The 22,433-nt window shown below is 41.7% G+C and overlaps 1 protein-coding gene across 3 annotated transcripts in view; it reads left to right on the forward strand.

The window, feature by feature from the left end:
• osbpl3b (oxysterol binding protein-like 3b) overlaps positions 1 to 22,433 on the forward strand; it is a 41,247-nt gene that overhangs the window by 3,647 nt on the left and 15,167 nt on the right. For 2 of the 3 annotated variants that reach the window (XM_026184339.1, XM_026184341.1), the window contains exons 2-7: positions 17,562 to 17,711; positions 20,191 to 20,307; positions 20,970 to 21,023; positions 21,336 to 21,449; positions 21,727 to 21,891; positions 22,105 to 22,228. In XM_026184339.1, the coding sequence (XP_026040124.1) occupies positions 17,616 to 17,711; positions 20,191 to 20,307; positions 20,970 to 21,023; positions 21,336 to 21,449; positions 21,727 to 21,891; positions 22,105 to 22,228 (670 nt within the window). In that variant the 5' untranslated portion in view covers positions 17,562 to 17,615. Of the gene's footprint in view, positions 1 to 6,646; positions 6,723 to 17,561; positions 17,712 to 20,190; positions 20,308 to 20,969; positions 21,024 to 21,335; positions 21,450 to 21,726; positions 21,892 to 22,104; positions 22,229 to 22,433 lie in introns of those variants that run through there. The other variant, XM_026184340.1, reaches the window with a different exon arrangement.

Here is a 22,433-nt window from a genome sequence, read left to right on the forward strand (position 1 = left end):
TCGAATTCTCACAGGGAAATCTAGACTCATCAGACCAGGCAATGTTTTTTTTCCAGTGTTGCCTGGTCTGATAAGTTTTAATTGCTGAGGAGATGCAAATTCTAGTCCTAGTTTCCTGTTCTTGGCAGCTCATTGTGGTATTCCTATGCTGTGTAGCCTGTCTGCTTCAGGGCTGAACATGGTGTGCATTTAGAGATGGTCTTCTTCATACCTTTGTTGTAACATTCTTCACTGATCTCCTGCATCATCAAAGCATTTTTACACAGATAACTATCGCTCACTGGGTAGTTTTTCTTTTTTGCATGATTCTCTATGAGCCTTTATGCCATCAACAACCATTCAAAGTCACTTAAATCACTTTTCCCCCAAATCTACACACATAAATGTGCTCCCATGTGATGGTCAACGAGTGCTGCAACAGATGTACCCAATAAAGTGGCTGGTTAGTGTGCATATTTGGTGGTAGTGCTTTGTTCTGAGACCACTCCCCATTTAAAGTCACTTAAATCACCTTTCTTCCTCATTTTGAACTTCAGGTCTTGTCTTTGTATCAACATGCCTAATTACACAGAGTTGCTGCCATGTGATCTGAGTAGTTGCAGTTGAACAGATGTACCTAATAAAGTGGTGAGCTGGTGCATAAGAATCTATCCCTGCTTATTTTCACAGCTGTAGATGAAGGTTCTGTTAATTTGTAGTTCTCGTTGCTTTGTCCTCACTGGTTGAAAAACCAGGATATTGTGAATTTTAAATAAGTAACATAACACTCCATATATATCGTGTCAGTCCATAAACTTTCAGAGATGGTTCTCATCAACCATCTTCATAAACAATGATGAATCCGACTCTTTGATTTTGGATTCTTTGATCCTTGGACTTTTCAGTCTTATGACCTGGACATGCAGTGATGTTCCAGCTTCATCAGAGCTCCCATCATGTAGCGTCCTTGTCTGATGTAAATATAACCAGCTAAACATGTTCACAGCTGTATGCTGTGCTTTGTGGCTAAGTACTGCCTCACAGTCCTGTTTTGAGTGACTCGAATTCTTGTTGGCGTGATGTGACAGATTTCAAAATATGATAGTGGTTGAATTAATTCGGTACTGAAATTGGCAGTCTGTTCACATTTTTTAGTCAAGTGAACTTTTTAGATTTGGTGTGCAATATCAAGCAAGAAATATATTAAGGTGTCTATTAGCAACATCATATGAGGAAAAAAACTTTATTTGGGCACTAAATTAGGTCAAAAGACGATGGCTGAATTTTCAAAAACCTGTAGGTGAGATCTGATCTCTCCGCAACTTTAGCAGTACTGACTGCAACTGACGTCTTTCAGAGGATGACTGCAGAGTAACCACAAAGCACGAGCTTGTCAGAGAAGAAAACTCAGCGCTGCTTTGTGTTGGCTCCTCATTCTTTTGTCACTTCAGGGATGCCACAGTTTGAGTCATCCTCTGGTGCTGTGACAGTTTATATGCTACAAAATCAGGGAGGGACTCATCTGTGCTGTCCTGATGTAGTTCGTGCATGAAGTAAATCTCTCAAAATGTGGTAACTCCTCTCAGTCAGACACTTCTTTTTCTGTTCATAAATGGAAGGTAAAGGAAGACGATGCCATGTCTAAATATATCGTCACTCCAATGTCTAAGAGGTGGCTTGTGGCAGTGCAGATGTTCATTTAGCTTTTTAGAATTAGAATTAGAATTAGAATTCAACTTTATTGTCATTGCACATGCACAGGTACAGGGCAACGAAATGTGATTTCTCTTTATTAAACCTGTTTTTCGTCCCCATGAGAGTCATAACTACTGTTATCTTTAATTGGGGAAGCAACAGCTGCATCACCTGACAAGCAAGTTGCTACATGATACGTCATAAAGAGCTCTCTGGGCCCGGAAATCCAGCCAATCTATGTTTTTCCCCTCTCTTATCAGCAAGTGTTGAACCAAGCTGCAGCTATTCTGCATTCTAATAGGCTGGTGCTGAGTTATGAGGCTGTCTGGCTCCCTTACACTGAGAGTACAACAAAGGAAAGGACCTCTGTCACCCTCAGAGCTGACAAGAGAAAGAGACAGTGAGGGAGTTACGGGGATGTTGGAGCGTAGGTGGTGCACCGAGGTTATAGCTGATTAACAGGATGCGGTGTAGTAGTTTTGAGAGTGTGACACAGAGCCTGTGACGTGTCAGGCAGTTTTAGGCATGAATGAGAAAGGTGGCTGTGTTTCTAGCATGAAAATAGCTCTACAAAGCTTTCCTCTTAGGGTGATGAGCAGTGACAGCTTCACACTTCTGCTTCATACTCCTGAAAATGTAATACTGCAGATAGTGGAGAGGCACTTTAAGCTCAGCACCGTGATCCCTTTTTTTGGAGCAGCTCCCTGTGGCCTTGGCAACCTTTCACCACAACTCCTTAAAGCAGATCAGGAGCAGGCGTGACTGTATGCGCGCCTCTTTCAGGAAAGGGTGTGCCTCACACACAGGGAGACGTGGGCTGGCAAACATTGCCATGTTGGAGGGTCAAGAGCTGTGAGAATGAATAATATCATTATATTGGGATGAACTAGTGTTCTTTCTGTGTCAGTCCACAATGCTGATGGCTTGTTGGGTGCTCCCATGATAACCTGGGATACTGAGAATAATCAAGTAATATATGAATAAATAAAACAAATATAAAGTTCTGTAGAGCCCTTGATCTGCAGACAATTTAAGAAGAAGGACTGCTTTCACCCTTTTCACATTTACACTGATTAAGTTTCTTGGGAAGAGATAGATCACATAAGTAAGGTGATTAATTACTGAACCTAAACGTCACAGTCTTTCCTCTTACTGATAAACTGAGGAATTGAGCGTGTTCTTGACAATCATTCATCTAATGATTGACCGAGTTAACCAAGTTGACCGAGTATTTATAATACTTTATTTATCAATTTTAAAGTTTTAACATCCAACGACATGAATGCTTTAAAAGCATCAACATCAGCTCTTCTCTGACAGCATGGTGGGAGTTTCTAAAATTGACGGCGTCTTCATTAATCCCATGCAAACGTACACCTATCTGGAACAACCCTGACATATTACAAAACAATAATATGATAAACTTTTCAGATTGGAGTGATAAAGGAATCAAATATTTAGAACATATACTAGAAGGAACAGAATTTATTTCATTTGACGGACTAGTTACACAATATGGGATCAACAAGAAAAGATTTTTAGAATATCAACAAATTAAATCCATAGTAAAAAAGAAATTTAAACCGGGTCAAGTTGAACTACAAACACCACCAAGTGTGGTTCAATTTCTTACTCTTAAACCCCCCAAATTACTATCCAAAATATACAGAATGCTTTCTAAAACAGATGAATCAATATCACTTCCTATTGCAAAATGGGAAGCGGATTTATCAGTTAACTTAGACCTAAACTTCTGGTCTCAGATTTGCTTAAAAACCTTTCATCTAATTAGAAATCCCAGTCTTCAATTAATTCAATACAAAATATTACATAGAGTGCACTATACAGGTCATCGGATGTTCAAGATGGGCTTTACGTCTACCAACAACTGCTCACACTGCCAAACCAATTCACCGGACAATTATATCCACGCTCTTTGGTTCTGTCCACCAGTTCAGAAGTTTTGGCGCGAGATATGTGAAGACTTATCGAAGTGTCTGAAATGTAACATTCCAACTTCCCCCTTAGTGTGTTTGTTGGGCAGCTTAGATAATGTCACTTCAGAAAAGAATATCGCCCATATGGTTTTCACTGCCCTATGCATAGCCAAGAAAACAGTCCTCATGAACTGGAAAAATAAAAATAATCTTAATTCTAACCAATATAGAAATTATCTATTAGATTACATTAGTCTTGATACAGCCTCTGCCACCACATCAGATCAATTGCTCTGGGCTCCTTTGATCAGCTCCATCACCTAGTGGGGGTGGGGGGTCATAGTTTGGTCCCGCCTTCACTGTTGTGATTGGTGCGGGGGTAGGGACAGGCTTAGGGCGTCGGGGGGTTCCCCGGAGGCATCTTCCTTGGGGGGCTCAACCCGGGGTAGCGGTCATGTCCGGTTAGGGGCTCTGTTGGCTCTCCGGTGACTGTTTCCTCGCGGCTGCATGCAGCGGGGCTAGGGGAGGGTCTGTGCTGACGGACGTGGGTTACTGACCTGGTAGCCTGGCTGCCCCTGGGTGGGTCCGGGATGGGCGTGAGGTTCTGGGGGAGCTCCGTCTCTGGGCTGGGACCCGGACCGGGACTCGGGGGCTTGGGTCCTGGTTGGTGTGTTGCCGGGGTTGTGGGCGGGTGGGTGCATGGGGGCCCAGCCCTGGAGCAGGGTGCCGCCGGTGCGTCGAGCCACCTGGGGGGCTCTTCAACTGGTGGGGGAGATTGTCACATCTTGCAGGAGCTTTCCTCTCCTCAGGAGCTGCCTCTGCAGGAGGGGGAGATACAGGAGAGGTGGAGGAAGATCTCAGCCTGGGTGTTTATTGTCTTATGTAGTCTGGAAGATGAGTGGATGGTGGGGTGCGTGCAGTTTTCTCTGTGGTGGGGTTGGGTGGACTGTCCCGGGCTCTGTGGGGCCGGGCGGCGCTGCTGCACTGGGCCCGGTCTGGATGGGCCTGGGCCCCCTTTCCCTGGCGGGTCGCGGAGTATGGGGGTGCCTACTGGGGTCAGCGGGGGAGCTGGCCCCAGGGAGGGGTCACTTGCCCCTCCCTTCCTTCCCTCCCCATCTCCAGCTGCCTCCCTCTTCCCGCTCCACCACAACCACCCACACATGCAGGGCCTTGGAGTAGGGGTATGTCACCAGGGTGCAGAGGAGGCTACCCCCCCCCCCCCTCTGTCCCCTTCTGGCTGCCTCTGCCTCAATTTTATCCCACAACTTAGACATTCACATTACTCACACTCTCATTACACATACATATAGGATCTTGGGGGTGGGCACGATACACGGAGTCCAAAGTACCATCAGGGTGTACACCCCACCCCTGGCATCGTTGCCCACCTCTCAATTTTAAATACACGTAGACATTGAGGGCTAGCAGGAGGGACCATGCGCTTACCTGCTGCTCTCTGGCAGGTAGCTCCATGCCCTCCTGGTTTTTAAATGCACCTTAGAACACACATGCATCAACACTACAATGAGCGGGTGGAGGGAGGTTTGGAGTCTTCTCTCACCCCCGTTCTCTGCGACCTGCTGGAGCAGGGGGGCTAGGACTAGGAGGAGGAGTTGGCCGTCCGACTGCGGTCTGGAGTGTGGAGCCTTCCTGCTGCTGCGGAGTCGGGGCGGTCTGCCTCCCCCCACCGCAGGGAAAAGGGAAACACCACCTGGGTCTGGGTGCAGTTCCCCCCTCCAGGGGCGGGGGCACCTAGACCCGGTTTGTAGAGTACGCTTGGGGAGTGTTATCGTGTGTACAACGTCTCTTTATGTCTGTCTCCACGTTGGTTGAGTGTGGAGTAAGTGCATATGAGAGCATGAGGGTGGGAATGGATGTTTGTATCTGTGTGTGCCTGTATTTCTGTGTCTATATGTCAGGTTGGGTATCAGACGCCACCTCTCTGGGGACATCTCAGGCCCTCCAAGGTTTGGAGGCCTATCTCCCCCTACCACCACTTCCCCTGCCAGTGGCGGACCCCCTCAGACATCGGTGCGTTGGTGGTTCTTTGTGTCCGGGGATGGGCGTCCAGGTACACACCGGCTCACTCCTTGGCGGCCGCTTATCGGGGCCTGGAGCCTGGGGCTCGCTCGGGCCACTTCGGAGGTGGGGTGCCCCCGGCCTCTCGGCCTGGGGCTCGGTCACTCAGGCGCAGCTGGCTGCCGGCGGAGCTCACCGGCGCGTCACTGCAACCCCCCCCCCTGGCTTCTGCTCCGCGGCTGCTGAGTGAGCCCTCATCTGGGACTCTCCTCAGCTCTTTCCGGGACAGTGGCGCAGCTGCCCCTCTGTTGGTCTTCCTTGGTCTCTTGTGTTCTGGGGGCCTCTGGATGTCTGGAGTTTTGATCTCCTCCACACCTGCTTCACGCCCTGGAGGACGGGGCTGTGGCCCCCCCACACCCTCTAGCAGATCATTACATGAAGGAACCTTTTAAAAAAACAAAAAACAAGCGCGTCCATGCTCACAGGTGTACACACGGGTGATCACACCCACAAACTACACCCTTTTTGGCTCCTACCTCAAAGCACACTGTGTTCTGTTGATCTTATGTGCTGCACAATAATGTTTAACATTTAGTATTTACTGTCATATTCCCATATATCATTGTGATGTTGTTTATTCTATTACTCTTGTTTTCTTCTGCTTGCTTTCTTTTTTCTTTCTCAGCAGGTGATCCAGGTGATTGATATATGCATTTTTTTTTCTCTGCCCGTTCTGTTGGTTTTTGTCTTTTGCCCTTCTCCCCCGTCCCTCTTCTCAGCTGTTTCTCTTTCCCTCTTTCTTTCTCCCCTTCTTTCCCCCAGTCAAGTCTGTCCCGTATTCAGTAAGTGAAAATAAAATAAACAATAAAAGCTGAATCAAATGGACCATTACGGCAAGGCTGGGATGGTCAGTTTGGTAAAGTAAATCCGTTGGGCATCTTTCTTTGCCTTTAGACAACAATTCTGATGGCAAAAGAGCCAAACGGGACAGGCCAAAAAAGAAAAAAATTTAAAGTTTTATTGATTTTAATTTTCTTTTCTTTTTTTTTCAAAAGAGACCTGGCCAAATGAGCAGCAGAGCTGGGGACCCAAGTGAGTTTGAGGTCATTTGAATGAGGGCTGGTCTCATTTTGGGGTTCTATTCTGCATTGCTAAGCAACAGAGTAGCCCTGTTGCTAGGCATCATCATCTTCATCATGCTACAGTTCAGATAGTGATGACCTATCAGTGATCCGATGCTGGCTCAAGCATAGATCTATGCTCAAACTCTCATCTTTTAAAAAGCTGCATTGCTGTGTCCCTTATTATGAATAGTCGTGTTTCCTCATACGTCTCCAGCCATTAGCACTATTCCTGTGCAGCACATTTTTAAACTAAGTGTTTAAAAAGTCATAATAATGTACACTTAAAATACTGTTGGCTCCAGTTTACCCTTGTTGTCTCTTCACTGACTCTCACTTAAGATCATAATATCAATTAGTTTAACTTCCTATCCCTTCAAAACCTTGCTGGTATCTAAGTTTTCATCTTAGATTTCAACCAAAGACAGAACAGTGCAGAAATTGTTATTATCATTTTTAGACATAATTAAGTCATGATATCTTAGCTTTAGACTTAAACATGCTAGCTAGCTTAAATCTGTTCAGCATTTGAAATCCTCTTCTTCATTAATGCCTTAATGCTGTTTGACCGTAGCATCTGGGCAAACACTGCACTGCTCACTTTGTTTGCTCTGAAAGAATCTGTACCATTTTCAACTAAAGACATATTTAGACCTGAAATCGCTAATTACATCAGACCTAACAAGCAGACTGCCTGCTCTTTTGCTGTGACATCTGTGGCCACTGATGTTACAGAGTAAGATGTAAAAGTAATTAAGAAAATTCAAGAAATTTAAATTACTTTGGCAAAGCAGCAGTAACTAAGAAGATCAAAGTAGTGAGATTAGAATTAGAATTTTTGAAGAAGATTTTAGAATTAGGACAGGGAATAAGAAGGTCAAAGCCGCAAAAGAAGGAATCTCTGTATGTGTCTATTCCCTTTCACATCAGTTACGTCAACTTTTGCTCACACTAACACATCTAAAGATAGAAAGTCTACGCAAAGTGACATGCAAGGATTTAATGGTGATTTAATGGTGCCCAGTGGTGCAACCTTAATGCCTGCACCATTGGGCGATACACCAGTAACGTGTATAAGAGAAACTTTAAAATTTCATATTCTGTTTTCTGTGCAATTGTTCATGCTCTCACTAAATAATTCTTCCAACTTGAACAGGAAACTGAGATAGGAGCTGTCACTTCTGCTCTTCTGTTCTGATTGCATCCCATTGAAGAACCCAGCCTGCACCTCTAAGCAGTTTTCAACATCACGATCTCTGAAATAGTCTTTCAGATTTGAATTATTTGCTTTTTCTCTTCTGCAGTTCCTTATGAAAGCACAGCTTTATGATGTGTTATCATTTCATGAATATTGCAGACTCAAATGTGTGAGAAACCACAGATTGGAGAATAAAGAGAGTTCTCTACCTCATGAAGTGAGATTCATTCAGTGAAGTAAACAAGGGTACTAGTGGGCTGATCTCTCTGAAAAATAAGCATCAACGGTTAAAGGAATGCTTGAATATTCACGTTGAATATTAATGCCTTGAATTTTAAGTTAATAGCAGAAATTTTAGCAAGTGTGATTATTCCGTTCAGTGGTAGACTGTGATGACAATCAAGAACAGTTTCCAGTTGTTAATCAGAACCAAATTCTTTTGGTTCATTTGATTCTTTTGAATCCTGCCTTCCAGCTTATGACTTTGTTTCATCAATGATATGTTTTGCACTTGTCACCAAACTCAAAGAAGTGAAGCGTCTGTTCATGAGTCACATGCTAGCCTTCTTTACTCTTTTATATAGTGTTGAGACTGTGCATTGCTTCTGTTAACCAGTGATGGCCTCTTTTGTTCCAAAGAGAAAATTATTCATGAATCTATAAAGGAATCTATACAGAACAGGACCTATAAGAAAAATCAATAATGGCATTGGTATCTGTGAAATAATGTCAATATTCCTATCAATATAACTGATCTGTATAATTATTACTATTTATATGCTTCATAACTATGACACTAAAGCCAGCAACAGGTTATTTTCTCAGCAGAAAGACTAAAATAGGGGTCAGCATCCTGTTAATTTAAAATTTTATACTAAATCTGTATATTGATTTTATAGGCTTTTTTCTTTTTAAATCTGCGATACATTACATCATTCAAATCAAAGAAAAATGTAGATGTAAAAGTACTTTTGCTTCATTTATGTCAGTTTCTCATTTCCTCTCATTGTTCATTTGTGTTTCAATAAAAAATAAAGCCTAAGTGGCATCATCCCAGTGGGGCAGTGTGCAGCTGTAATATGATTACTGTTATTAAGGTGGTAAGTTTCAGATGCAAGAAATGAGTGTGCCTCCTTTGTCAGCTATCAGATAAAGGTCTATCTTTCTAAGGAAAATACATAAAAGGGAATAATAGAAATACATTTTGATGTATGCCTGTAGTTATATCGTCAGAGGGACAAAATTAGAAGAAAGATAAATAAGTGTCTAGTTATTGCCAGATTTTGTATTGTTTTCAGAGTGCTTTTAACTGAGAGGGATAAGCTCCCGGAAAAAAAGCTGGTGAGACTGCAAGGATAAAGTAGCTACTGCAACATCATGTTGGGTGTGTTGTGTTTGCAGAGGCAGTTTATAACCTTTAGGCTGGTTGTTTGAGAGCCAAAAAAGACAAGAGAGAAGAGTGATGTTTACCCTTGAACCAGTTCTAAATCAACATTGACTTTCTTCTAATAAGTTCATTTTTTGTGATCCAGCCACTCTCACAAGAAAAGGATCAGTTTAGATTCAGCCCATGATGAATGAGAGGTCATTGGTTTTATTGAATAAAATTAAAGACTTGTCTTCTGCTGTCCAATTCTGGTAAGTCCATGTGAATTATAGCCTTGGTTTCCTGTTCTTAGAGTGAACAAGTCACACCTACTGTGGTCTTTGGAAGTGACATCATCAGTGACATCATCAAGGCACTTTCTCTTAGAGAACTGCTGCTGACTGATATTTTTTCAGACCGTTCTCTGTAACACCTAGAGATAGTTATGTGGAAAAATCTCAGTGAATCAGCAGGTTGTGAATTACTCAGACCAGCCACAATGACGTCACATTCAAAGGCAATTAAACTGCCATTTTCTTCCTCTTTCTGACGCTCAGTTTGAAACTCAGAGGGTCATCTTGATCATGTCTGCAAGCCTAAATGCAGTGAGATGCTGTCGTATGATTGGCTTGTTAGATATTTACGTTAATAACCTGGGGTTGTGATTCCCACTTCAGCAATTTTAAGCACGCTCTTCCTGCTGGTATTTACTGAACTCCAGCAGCGTCTCGCCTCTTGTGAAATGAATCTCACTCTAAAGTTCACTTCTGAGATGAGGGAGTCTTTCCCCACCCTGTTACATCTGAATTACTGTGATGGATCAGCAGCTAATATGAGCTTAAGTGCTATCATTTTTGCAAGCACGACTCTATTTCCTAACAAAGCTGCTCTGTGGGGGTTTACCCATGAGTCTTTTATTCTGGTGAGTCACATCCTAATGATGCCTAAAAGCCTGCTATGCATGTCATCCTCATTGGCAGACTGGATTTAGTGAAAGGACAGAGGAACATCTGCAACTTGAACTGCAGATGAGTTACAATAAAGGGCTTTCAGCTTCTGTCAATGTGGTTAGTGCAGCTTAGAGGGACATTAAACCATGTATAACTTAATTTGAAACCTACTGCTGACCAAAGATTTGTTGACAATTCTCTGGTACGCCTTAAATTAAAAAAAAAGAGAGAGAGAGAATGGGCTTCATAACAGTGCACAAGGGCTTTGAAAGGCTTACGTCTCAACAGCTTGGGAGGTGTGCTTTATCAAGCACTTGCTGACATTTATGATTATTTTGTGTTATTAATCACACGATTAATTGTGATATGAATGTGCTTGCCTTTGAGCATCTTTGTGTGTTATGCAGCTGATACGAGTCCAAACTTTTCCAAGCTTTTATTAATTACTTTTAGCTCATCGTGTGTGTTCGCTGCGTTACAAAAATCAAGTAGACGATAAAACATTTTTCATATTTTTTGGCATTTCGTAGCCTAAGCAGTTACTCAGATTCATAAATGATGAAAAGAAATTGCTGGCTGCAGGCTAAACTATGCCATCCCCCTATGTATTTTTCTTTCCTTTCTGTTCTGCACTCTATGTCACCATCCTATAATGGGCAAAAACACCCCCATATCACAGTAAGAGAAGACTAGGGATGGGTACCGGTATCCGGTTCTGACATAAAGTAACCAGACCGAAAAGCAGCGCACATTTCGGTGCTTTATTTCGGTGCTTTTTTTTTTCTTTCTGAGATGTCATGCACTTTGGATTCTAGCCAATCACTTTACCTTTGCAAGCGTAGTAGGCGGGCCCAGGTATGTACGTTCTTTTAGAGCAGATCTACAGATTAAAAATGCCCAAGGCCAAGCGGTCAAAAGTCTGGCTGTACTTCACAGCAAAAGATGCAAACTCAGCAGCCTGCAACAAGTGCTTTAAGATGATACTGTGCAAAGGAGGTAACACCTCGAATCTGATGAAACACCTGGCGACGCATAGCGTTTTTTTTTTAAGCAGAGAAATGCACCTTATTTGATAGCTTGCTGCGAGATCTCACACCGAGCACATCTACTGCGGGGTGGTGCCTGTTATCGGACCCGGAGTTAGCAACATCCCCCAAGAACCCAAAGAGTAGAGTCCTGGCCCCTAGCCCTGCCAGTGTAGCAGAAATGATGACGGATGATGTTAGCAGCAGCAGCCGTTCTTCTCTGCGTGAGTAGCTTAATGTTGTTCGTGTGTAATTTGTTGAGTAGGCTCACCACGTTATTATATTAATGCATGTAAGGTGAACTAGCACGGCTGTCTTCTTGTTTGATGGCAGATACTCCCTTCACCCTGGCCAAAAAGGCTAAAATGATCAAAGAAAAAGTGGAAAACAGCTAAACATGAGAGATGTTTGGACAAAGTTTGTTTTTTCCATTGTTTAAGCACTGCTTCCAGCCAAGAGTGATACCATATATGCCCCATAGCTGCAGAAAAGGCTAACATTGTTATCTTTTTACAAAAAAATAGCTAAACATGAGAGGTTTTTGGACAAAGTTTGTGTTCTCCATTATTTAAGCACCGGTTCAGCACCGTTTAAGCACCGGCACCGTTTCAAAAGTATCGGTTTGGCACCGGTATCGGATAAAACCAGGACAGCCAGTAAAGGTCATAAGACATCTGTCTCACTGAAGTGTTATGCTAATTTGTCATTACAGAACAACTGTGGGATTCACCCACCCATACTGAAATATTCAATAGATGTTAGTCACCTCTTCATTTAGCCTTTTGTGTTTGAGGATTTTTTTAAACATTATCATGCAGACCCACTAAAGAGTCGCAGTGAGGCTGTACACAACTGCTTATATCATTCTATAAATCAATGAACTTCTGGTAGGCTCACTTTACTTTTACTGGCTTGTAGACCTATAATAACCCTGCATCCTCAGATATAGCTCTATGTGTTTTTTTAGCTCTATCCAACTTATTTTACTATTATTAGTCACACTATCTGTAATGTTTTCATATAGAAAAATGAAATGATTAGTGAGACATTAATATTGGTGAAAATTTCACTTGTAATATTGGAGAATATACTGTGTAATATATTAAAAAAAAACCTAAAAAAAATCCTATTAAAAATTAATCTAATGGAAATATATGGAAATATTTATTTTTATTCTTTTCAGCTTGTCAATAATGGGATGTTGCTGTGATGCAAAAGGTTAGCATCTTGTCTCCCACAAACAAAAACTACCTGGCTGCTTGACAATACGTTTTTTGACTATCTTAAAAGTTTTCTACAATATTTTAAATCAAGCTTTCTATAATATTTTTTACTCCATACATCCATTTTCACTACTTATTCATTTCACAATTGCGGTTGAGATGGAGCTCATCCCGACTGTCATAGAGTGAGATCCAGTTCTCTTGCAGGGCTGACTCAGAGAGACAGACAGTCGTTCATTCTTACTGCCAATTTAGAATCACAATTAAAATAACATGAATGTCTTTGGACTGTAAAGAAGCCAGAGCACCCAGAGAGAGCTCACACAGACACGAGAAAAACATGCAAATTCCACAAGAAAGGCCCCAGTCTGGATTCAAAACTAGAAACTTCTAGCTGTGAGGCAGTGGTCCTAACCATTGTCCTGCCATAGTAGAGGCTTTTCCTTTTTTTTAACGAACTATAAGCCAATATAAGTCTGTAACAAGCCATCAATTCTTTTTAAAGTTTTATACTTAGGTATTAAATAATCTGACCACTCTAATCCTCAGCAGTTTGATTGAATTCTCTAATGGCAGAATCAAAATTTGCTTTGTAATTGTGTTAAACACTGTAATTACAAGTGTTATCATGTAGGAACAGGAACATCAGCACATAGTAGAATCACAGTACTTTTGCGCTACCAGAGTCTTTGCTCTGTACCAGGTTTATTGTTGGGCCTCAATGATTTTGATGTGTACCTAAAAGATCATAAATAATTCAATCTTTCTGCGCAATCAGGCTGAGCATCCAAGTTTATAACTTAACAGCCATATTCTTCTCCATATTAGGATGGCATGGTGGTGCAGTAGTTAGCACAGTTGGCTTCCACAAAGGTCCCAGGTTCAGATCCAATCTGGGTGCTTCCTGTGTGCAGTTTGTATCTTCTCCCTGTGTCAGCTAGGGTTCTCTCTGGGAACTCTGGTGTCCTCCCACAGTCCTAAAACATAAATAGGGTGAGTTTAATTGGCGATTCTAAATTAGCTGTAGGTGTGAATGTGAGAATAAGCCCTGCAGCAGATGGATGACCTATCACATGACAGCTGGAATATGCTTTGGAGTGGCCACCACGCTCTGCCATCCTCCCGGTAGCCAGGTCCTGGTTCTTTTGTTTTTTTAGTGATTTCCGTTTTTTTTATTAATCAAGTGTCTACTAGAGAACAATTATGAGTTTTAATTAAAGAAGGCATATTTTAACAGTTATATTTTTGAATTAATGGAAGCGTCACACATCCCCAGAAGCTATATTTTAAGTTTTAGCTCAAACTACCTCAGAGCTCTGTATATGTCGCAACTTCACTGCTAGCAGCTTAAATTCAGTTAAGCGGTTGCTACCCACACTCCTCACAGTATGAGGGCTTTGAGGAGCAGAAAGCAACTTTCTCTCTGAGGGGTAATTTTACATGCAAGTAAAGCTAAAATGACAGCACAGCCATTGTCTCAAAGGTCTGTGTGCTGTGATTTTCTCACACAGTGAACAGGATTACGACTCTGACAGCGCAGACCAGCATCTTGGGCCTCCTTAGTGTGACTGTCTCAGTGACGGTCAGCTGCTCTGGCAAGAGAAGCTGACTGAAAAATATGGAAATGAGAACAACTTTACTGTGAACTTGGCTGTTAAAAAACAGCATATGTGAGCATGGAGAGTAAAGGAGAAGCAAACTGATGTAAACAGCTGACAAAAAGCCAGCTGAGTCTAACTTGCACTGAGCACAAAATCACAGTAACCCACAGCCCTTTCTTTTTTTAATTGGTTTCCAATCTGCCTTAAAATTGATACTGTTTCTGATTGTTCTTCAATTTTGGCCTTACTCTAACACTGTTTTCTTCCAAGCTAATACATTTTTACCACAGTCACAGTGTAGTGTATGTCCTAATGTTATAATTTAGCAAGTGTCCTTCACTGAAAAAGGGTAACTATTGGAGCTCTAGTATCTAACACTGCTGTCATGCAGATGAAAGGCTGAGAAGTGGTTTTGTATAAGATGAAAGGCTTCCATGAAGGCAGACAGTGTTACAGACCTGTGCATAGCTGCTGTGATCTGTGGAAAGTGGATGAATAATCAGTGAAGATAAGGATAAACTGGCTAGATAAACACACAGATAAAAAGATAACATTTAATTTGTTATAAATGACGTCTGTCTATAGATTCATTTCTTTCTGTGGAGGTTTCAGTAACACCATACAGCAATAATTTAGATACAAAATTTCACAAGCTACATACTGTCCTGCTGTTGGATACATGTATTTGTCTGTCTAGCCACTTTGATCCATTGTTGTGGCTGCATTTTGGACACCTTGCTTTGTCAGTGTAAACCACAGCCTGTGGTCTGGAGACAGAGGGATGGTGCAGGCCTGCAGGTTTCAGATGACCACTCCTTTGTCTGTCCAACACACACGGCTGTAGCCATCACGCTGCACAAAGCTTGCAAATGCAGAGAAGGTAATGCAATTAACCTTGTTGCTGCCTCATACTTAGCACGGAGATGTGGGATGTCTTATTAAATCCAAGAGGCCACAACTGAAATTTGTAATTATTTATAGATGTTTTTTCTCTTGCAGTCTAACTACAACTGCATGAGGAACCAATCAGTGTGCTTTTTATATTTTTGAAACATGTTTATTTTGCATTACATATAGTTTGGAGCTAAAGCAGTTCCATAATTAATGTGTGGTTAAATTTACAGTAAACAAATCAACAACACGGCATTTAAGACGATGTCAGGATTTGGTTTTATAATATCCTAATCCCAAATACTGTGGGATTTTAGGATGTTTGGGGAAAACATGCAGATGCCACTTACTGGAAAAAGTACTGTGTAAGACATAATCAGCTGTAACACTAAAACGTCCTGCATTTCAGACGGAATCTCTCAGATGATCACTTAATACAGAAATGAACTCAAGCCAAATGGTCCTAAAAATCAGTACTGCTGTGCATCTTCAGAGAAGCTAATGACCTGCTGCTTTATGTGGAGTTTGCACAAACACTCAGTGTGCATGGGTTGTTAATCAGCCTTCCATACTATGACAAAGTGCCACTCACATTGCATTAGGAAAATGTGGCTTTATGTGTTGATGTGGTACACCAGGCACATAATGTTAATTAGACTGCGTGTTGTGTGTGGCAGTTGACTGAAGGTTGCTATTTCCTAAAAAGCCCCGACAATTTTTACACTCAGTTGAAGTGATGGTATTAAATTTCGCTGATGTTCTCACATCTGACTGCGTCTTCACATGTGACTCTTGTCTTTTCATTTCCCCATCAGCGTGAGGTTATATCATCCCCATTCAGTGTCATTTAGTCAGATAATGAAGCACAGGTTGAAATCCCACCTTAAAAAGACATGATACTGAGTATCAACAGGTAAATGCAGGTATAAATTCAGCTAGATTTGAATTTGAGCTTAACTTCAATTACAATAGTAACTTTAATTGTCATTTCAATCAGGAGCACTATTGAAAAGGAGATTAATACACTCACTGGACACTTTATTAGGTCCACTTTGCTAATACAAGGTCTAGTAAAAGATTCAACACGGCAATGACATGTTAGCATATTGTTTTTGCTCCAGATTTGTCAACCGCAAATCCAGGTTGTCGCATATAAAAAGGTTCTCTATTGGACTGACATTTGGTGACTGTGGAGGCTATTTGAGTACAGTGAACTCATTGTCTTGTTCAAGAAATCAGTTTGAGATCATTTGATTTTTGTAAGATTTCTGGAAGTAGGCATCAAAAGATGTGGTCTGTGGTAATAAAATGCAGTAAAAATACACAGTGATACAAAGGGGCCCAAAGTGTGTTGATAAAATAGCCACTATAACATCAACCTGAACTGATACAAGGTAGGATGGATTTGTGTCTCATTTGTGTTGTTTATGACAAATTCTAATCCTATACCATCCAAATGTCACATCATACTCAAAAGACCAGGTAACATTTGTCTAATCATCCACTGTCTAATTTTGGTGAGCCCATTCAAGATCTAGTCTCAGTTCCCTGTCCTAAGCTGACAGGAGTGGCACCTCGTGTGGTCTTCTGCTGCTGTAGCACATCTGCTTGGTTCGATGTGTTGTGCACTCAGAAATGCTCGTCTGCATATCTTGGTTGTAACAAGCGGTTATTTGAGTTGCTGCATGAAGCAATCTATCTATTCTCTGGCATCATCAAGGTATTTTCACCCAAAGAACTGCTGCTCACTGGATATTTTTTCTTTTTTACTCTATTCTCTGTAAATCCTAGAGATGGTTTTGGAGTAAAATCCCAGTGTTGACAACCATGTCATGCTCAAAGTCACTTAAATCACTTTTCTTCCTCATTCTTAATCTCAGTTTAAACAATCTACATGCCTAAATGCACCGAGTTGGTCTAATGTGATGAACACGTTAACAGATACCTAATAAAGTGGTTGGTGAGTCTATATACTTGGTGGTAGTGCTCTGTTCTGGGACCTCCTTGTCATTCTACCACCAATACACTCCACACCCCCCTCCCACCCACCATATACCACAGAGTACTGATCAATTCAGACACAGGATGAGTCAGAGGAGCTGGGTGGAGGTGGGTTGCAAATCAGCTTGTAGATGCAGAGCGGGGATAGAGATGCTAAAACAGCTAAAACAACATATACAACATGAGATTTGCCAGTTTCATGGTTAGACAGTAGCTCATGCTTTCGATAAGTAAATCTTAATACGTTGCTCTACACTGTAAGTGTTCTTCAAGCAGAGGATTTGGATTTGTGTGGCTGTTAAATGCTGAAATAGTGCAATATGAATAATTTCAATCTGTGGTCTCTTCATCTGCAGTCCAAGTTAGATCCTCCAGTCCTGTCAGTCATCTTTGTTTGCTGATGCTGCGAAACTTTGAGTAGCTTTTGAAGATGGAAAAACTGATCACTCTAAATAGCCTAATGTATTTTTCAGTGGGATCTAAAAGGCTCGTAAAGTATTCAAACCATCTCCACCCCCCTCTCCCCGGCCTCTTCTCCACTCCTTCTTCTCTTAGAGTAATGTTCTTTGTACACCAGCTGTAGCCTGGACCCGGCAAACCTGCAGCAAGATGAGCTCGGAGGAGCGCGGCTCAGCCATGTCACAGAAGCTCTCCTCCCTGTCGCGCAGCAACAGCAGCTCTTCATCCAAACATGACAGCCGACAGGTAACACTCGCGTTATACTTACAGACGTTTTCGCTGGTGTCATGTATGTGGAAGGGAGGAAGGCTGGATTTCCCATAATGAAGATTTAATTGAAAATGTTGTAACTGCCAGTCCTCAGATATTTTTCTCTGCCTCCTAGGAATTATAATACTAGTATAAGATCTAGCCACGTTTTGCATTATAGATGTCATGAAGCAAAAACTAAAAGCTGCCTAAAAGGAGGTGTTTTTTTATTAGGATTTACCTACCCCTTTCTCACTATAAAACCAGGGTATTTCTACAAATGTGGAAGATATTGGAGTGCTCTAAATTACTAAACTGCAACTATATCCCCCAAAGTAATTCTCAGACACACCACATAAAGAAGATGTTGGCACCATGAACAAACTGTTTTGCATTTGCCTCAAGCGTTTATCTGCAGGCTGCCGACTCATTAATTTTTCATTACCAGAAACAGCCTTTTCCTTTTGGAAATGAAAGTAATAAAGTCTTACTCTAGTACTGTCCACAGGATAATCAGACACTTAAGGCTCACCACTCTGGTGAAGCAAAAAGTGGCAAAAAAAAAACCCATTCTCGTTAGCAAGAAAAACTTTGAATAAGGAAATATTCTGACTGTCGTGACACTGCTATGTGGGTTCAGTTACATTCAGAGAGAGCTTGGTAACCATTTTTTCCCATTTGTTCCAAACCAAACCATCAATATTTAATTTGTTGTGAATGTGAAAGTGTTTTTGTAAATGATAACACAGATCAAAATGTGGTAGAATGGACAGGATGTCTAAATGCAGCAGTCTGAACACATTCACACTTTATAATTGTGTGACGCTAAAACGACGCTGTCTTCTCGGCGCTCCTATCAGAGCCTTGTTACTCAAAGTGCCTCTTGACCTTGAGGAACAGTGTCCAGGCAGTGTGTGACAATGACGCACTGTGTGACTGTGCTGCCCTGGAGCCGTGACGAACACTGAGGGAGAGTCGAACTGTAGCCCGCTGGCCACGCCCTTGGTCAATCCCCTTCAGATATGAGGGTTTATTTTAGATTGCCTCACCCACCAGCATTCAGCCTCTCTGACTGATACAGTGTGTGTTTATACAGTCAGGGACACACTGACACAAGAAGCAAGGATTAACCTCTCCCAAGTGCCCAAAGTCCCTCCCACGGTGTAACACAGACATGATTTATACTTAAGTAGAATAATTTAAAGATAAGCCTGAGGTGTAATATGCCATCATTAGCATTATGAGTTCATATATTATGAGTTAATTTGTTAATTATTTCTAATAATTTGTTGCACATTGACAGTAGATGTGTAAACTGCCCGTCATAATGTTTTCAGCTTTTCTTATTATGTCAATTTAGCAGCACAAAATTAATGAAATGTAGTTATTCTTTTACACCTGCATCATTTTCTAATGACTATATGTTGAAAACTGTTTTTGGGTCTCATTACCAACTGAGGTCACTGCGTCATAACTACTTCACAGCCCACTACTGTTCCTCGGGGTTATTTTTGCTGGCTACATGCCCATTCCACTATTATTTATAGGCTTACTGCTAAGTAGTCATATGAGAATAATCTATAACATTGGCTCATTTGAATGATAGACCCCTTTCTGTTGATTAATCATCTTATTGTTTCAGCACTAATAGAAACTAAAAGCGAAATAGTTCACAAATGATGAATTATTCTGTGCCCACAACGGTATTACAGAAGCCTCTGTTATACTATTCATCCTGCGTTCCTGGAACTCTCACTCCTGAAACACATAACAAAGCTATCTGGATTAGTCCGTGATGAAATATCATCTTAATCTCTGTATTGCAGGGGATTTGGGCTTGACCGTTCTAATCTCATTCAGGAAATTATTATTATAGTGAAGAGTGAGATTAAACAGGTAAGCTAATTTTGTAAATTCAATTCAATTCACTTTTATTTATACAGTGCCAAATCACAGCAACAGTTGCCTCAACAAGCTTTATATAACAAGCTTTTTATTTTTGATAATACAAAGAAAACTGAGAAAAACCCCAGCAATCACATGACTCCCTATGAGTAAGCACTTTGTTGACAGTAGGAATGAAAAACTCCCTTTTAACAGGTAGAAACCTCTAGCAGAACGAGGCTAAGGGAGGGGCAACCATCTGCTATGCCCGCCCATGAGGGGAAAGAAGTCTGTATAACTTCACCCTGAACACCTTATTACATAGGGCTACATCTATAAAAAATAAAATAAAAATGCTAATCTTCCACTTATAGAGCCTCCTGCCGATTGACTGACACTGATGAAAGTGAGGCATCAAATTTAAATCACCCCAGCAGCCACAGATTATAATATGTTTTGAGTGTGATTATGGCACTTGCTGAGTGGTTGATTCGCTCAGTTCCATTTATAAATCCTCCTCTGAAACTTTCATTTGCATGGCGTGCAGATGTCTGTCGTCTCAGAGTTCTCATAAACCATTGTATTCCAACAGGACAGCTGGGAAATCGTGGAAGGCCTGCGAGGAAGCTTCAGCAGTGTCCAGGAGCCTCAGAAACAGGAGGGCTACATGATGAAAAGAAGAAAGTGGCCAATGAAGGGCTGGCACAAGGTAGCATGGAGCACCTGTGTGGTCTTCGTGTGACCCATGTGACTCATCTTTCAGAGTAGTGACAGCTTAACGTCATTTCATTGTCCTCGTTTCACACGGCACTTTTTAGGCACTTGCCTCTGCAAATCTGCTGACACGAGTCATTTGTGTTTTAAACTAATTGAATGAGCTTATGTAGTAGATAATTTGACTCACAGAGGAGTCACATGTGACCAGGGTCAGTGCCTGTTTACACTCTGTCTGAAAGCTTTTCCTGGGATAATGCCTAGATATCTTGGTGGTCCTCTCAGATGCATTAGCTGATGGCCTGTTGGTTACTAGGGTTGTATACATTTAGTATTGACTTGCAGTCGGAGCTTTTTAGGTCTCTGTGCTTTCAACAGTCTGATTCTGTTGATGTACAGTAAAAGCACCAAGAATTGCATTTACAAATTGAGTGGATGAGACATATTGCAAGTGAGTGAGAGGAAGTGTAATAAAGGAAGACAGATGTAAGACAATAGCCTGGAATTGCATACATCCCACTGCAGCAACATACATTTTAGGAGACTGACTACCATGACCTCAGCCTCATAACACTGACTTTAGATTTGCTGTCAGGGATGTTGCATATCATGTCCAGTTGTATCTCATTGGCTGATTGTCCTTCTCTCTCCCTCCAGAGATACTTTTTCCTGGACAAGGGTATCCTTAAGTATGGCAAGTGCAGTGCTGATGTGAGTACAAAAGGCTGCTGGCTGAATGCTGTGTGAGCTCATCATTTACAGAAGATTAAAAAGGACACTTGATGTCTTTTTCAATGTTCTTGTCAGGCTCCTGACCGCCTGCGCCCAGAGATACAATAGGCCCTAATTCTCTCTCAATCTCCTCATTGTTGATAGCAATCAGACTGTGTATTTTACCTACAGATCACACATAATTACGCATGGGCCGCGTCACAGCCTAAAAAGGGATTATTATTTTATGCATTGTTTGCACTGAGTTTCATCTGTTGCATTCATAACAGTGAGAGCTGTCTCATCCAACAGATTGAGAAAGGGAAGCTGCATGGTTGCATTGATGTGGGTCTCTCTGTCATGGCCATTAAGAAGAAGGCCAAGTGCATCGATCTTGATGCCGAGGAAAACATCTATCACCTGAAGGTAAACCACAAGACTAATAAAGACAAGGGAATCCCTACAGGCTTAAATAGGCTTAAGGCTTAAAGGGGTTAAACATTTTTTCCCGAGTTTTTGCTTTTTAATTCCTGGTACAGATGCCATCATTAAAATGACTTCAGAATTACCTCATGTGATATATATGTGTGCCAGAGGGAATAACTGCTCACTCCATACCTGTGTGTGTGTTTTTCCACTGACACACCTCTTCCATCTTACTTGCCCTTGTGCTGATTTTCTGATTGCGGTATCTGCTCTACAGATTAAGTCTCAGGAGCTGTTTGATGAATGGGTATCCAAGCTGCGTCACCATCGTCTTTATCGGCAAAATGAGATTGCCATGTACCCTAACGAGAAGTCCTTGTTCTATCCCCATTATGCCTCCCCGAACTCCCCTGGCATCGCCGAGGGACCCCCTATTAGAAAGGTATAACTGCGCCACACAGCATGCTGTTGCTGAAAATGGTCGGCTCTGTTTAAAATGAAAATGAAAAACAAAGATGATTCTCGTGTGTTTTTCATCACGAGCATCATTATTCCATGTGCTGTATTTAATGAAGTGAATTCCCTTTGCTGAAAAAAATTAATGACACAGCCAAAGTGTTTTTGAACTGACCTTTGGGTCTCTTTGTTACTGCAGTGCCTGTCCATACGAAGGCAGTCCACAGTGCATCATGCCGCAGCTTTCCCTTTAAACTCCAACAGCCAAGCAAAGGTGGCTGCCTGGCTCCAGTCATCTGACGAAATGGACAAATGCTTCAAAGGTGAGAGACAAGAGCAGCCTCTCACGATTTGATTTTTTTACACTTTCTGAATTTCTGAGCAAAATTTCCACAATAAAGAACTTGCCTGGCTAAAATGGGGAGAGCTCGTAGTGCTAAGACAGATTCTTTAATGTGGGGTTTTTAATCTCTGTGTGGGATAATTTGCACTTTTATTAAAGTCATAAGATGCATTCTTGTACTAGTT

This window comes from Astatotilapia calliptera, chromosome 11 (genome assembly GCF_900246225.1).
Source record: "Astatotilapia calliptera chromosome 11, fAstCal1.2, whole genome shotgun sequence".
Taxonomy (NCBI): Eukaryota; Metazoa; Chordata; class Actinopteri; order Cichliformes; family Cichlidae; genus Astatotilapia; species Astatotilapia calliptera.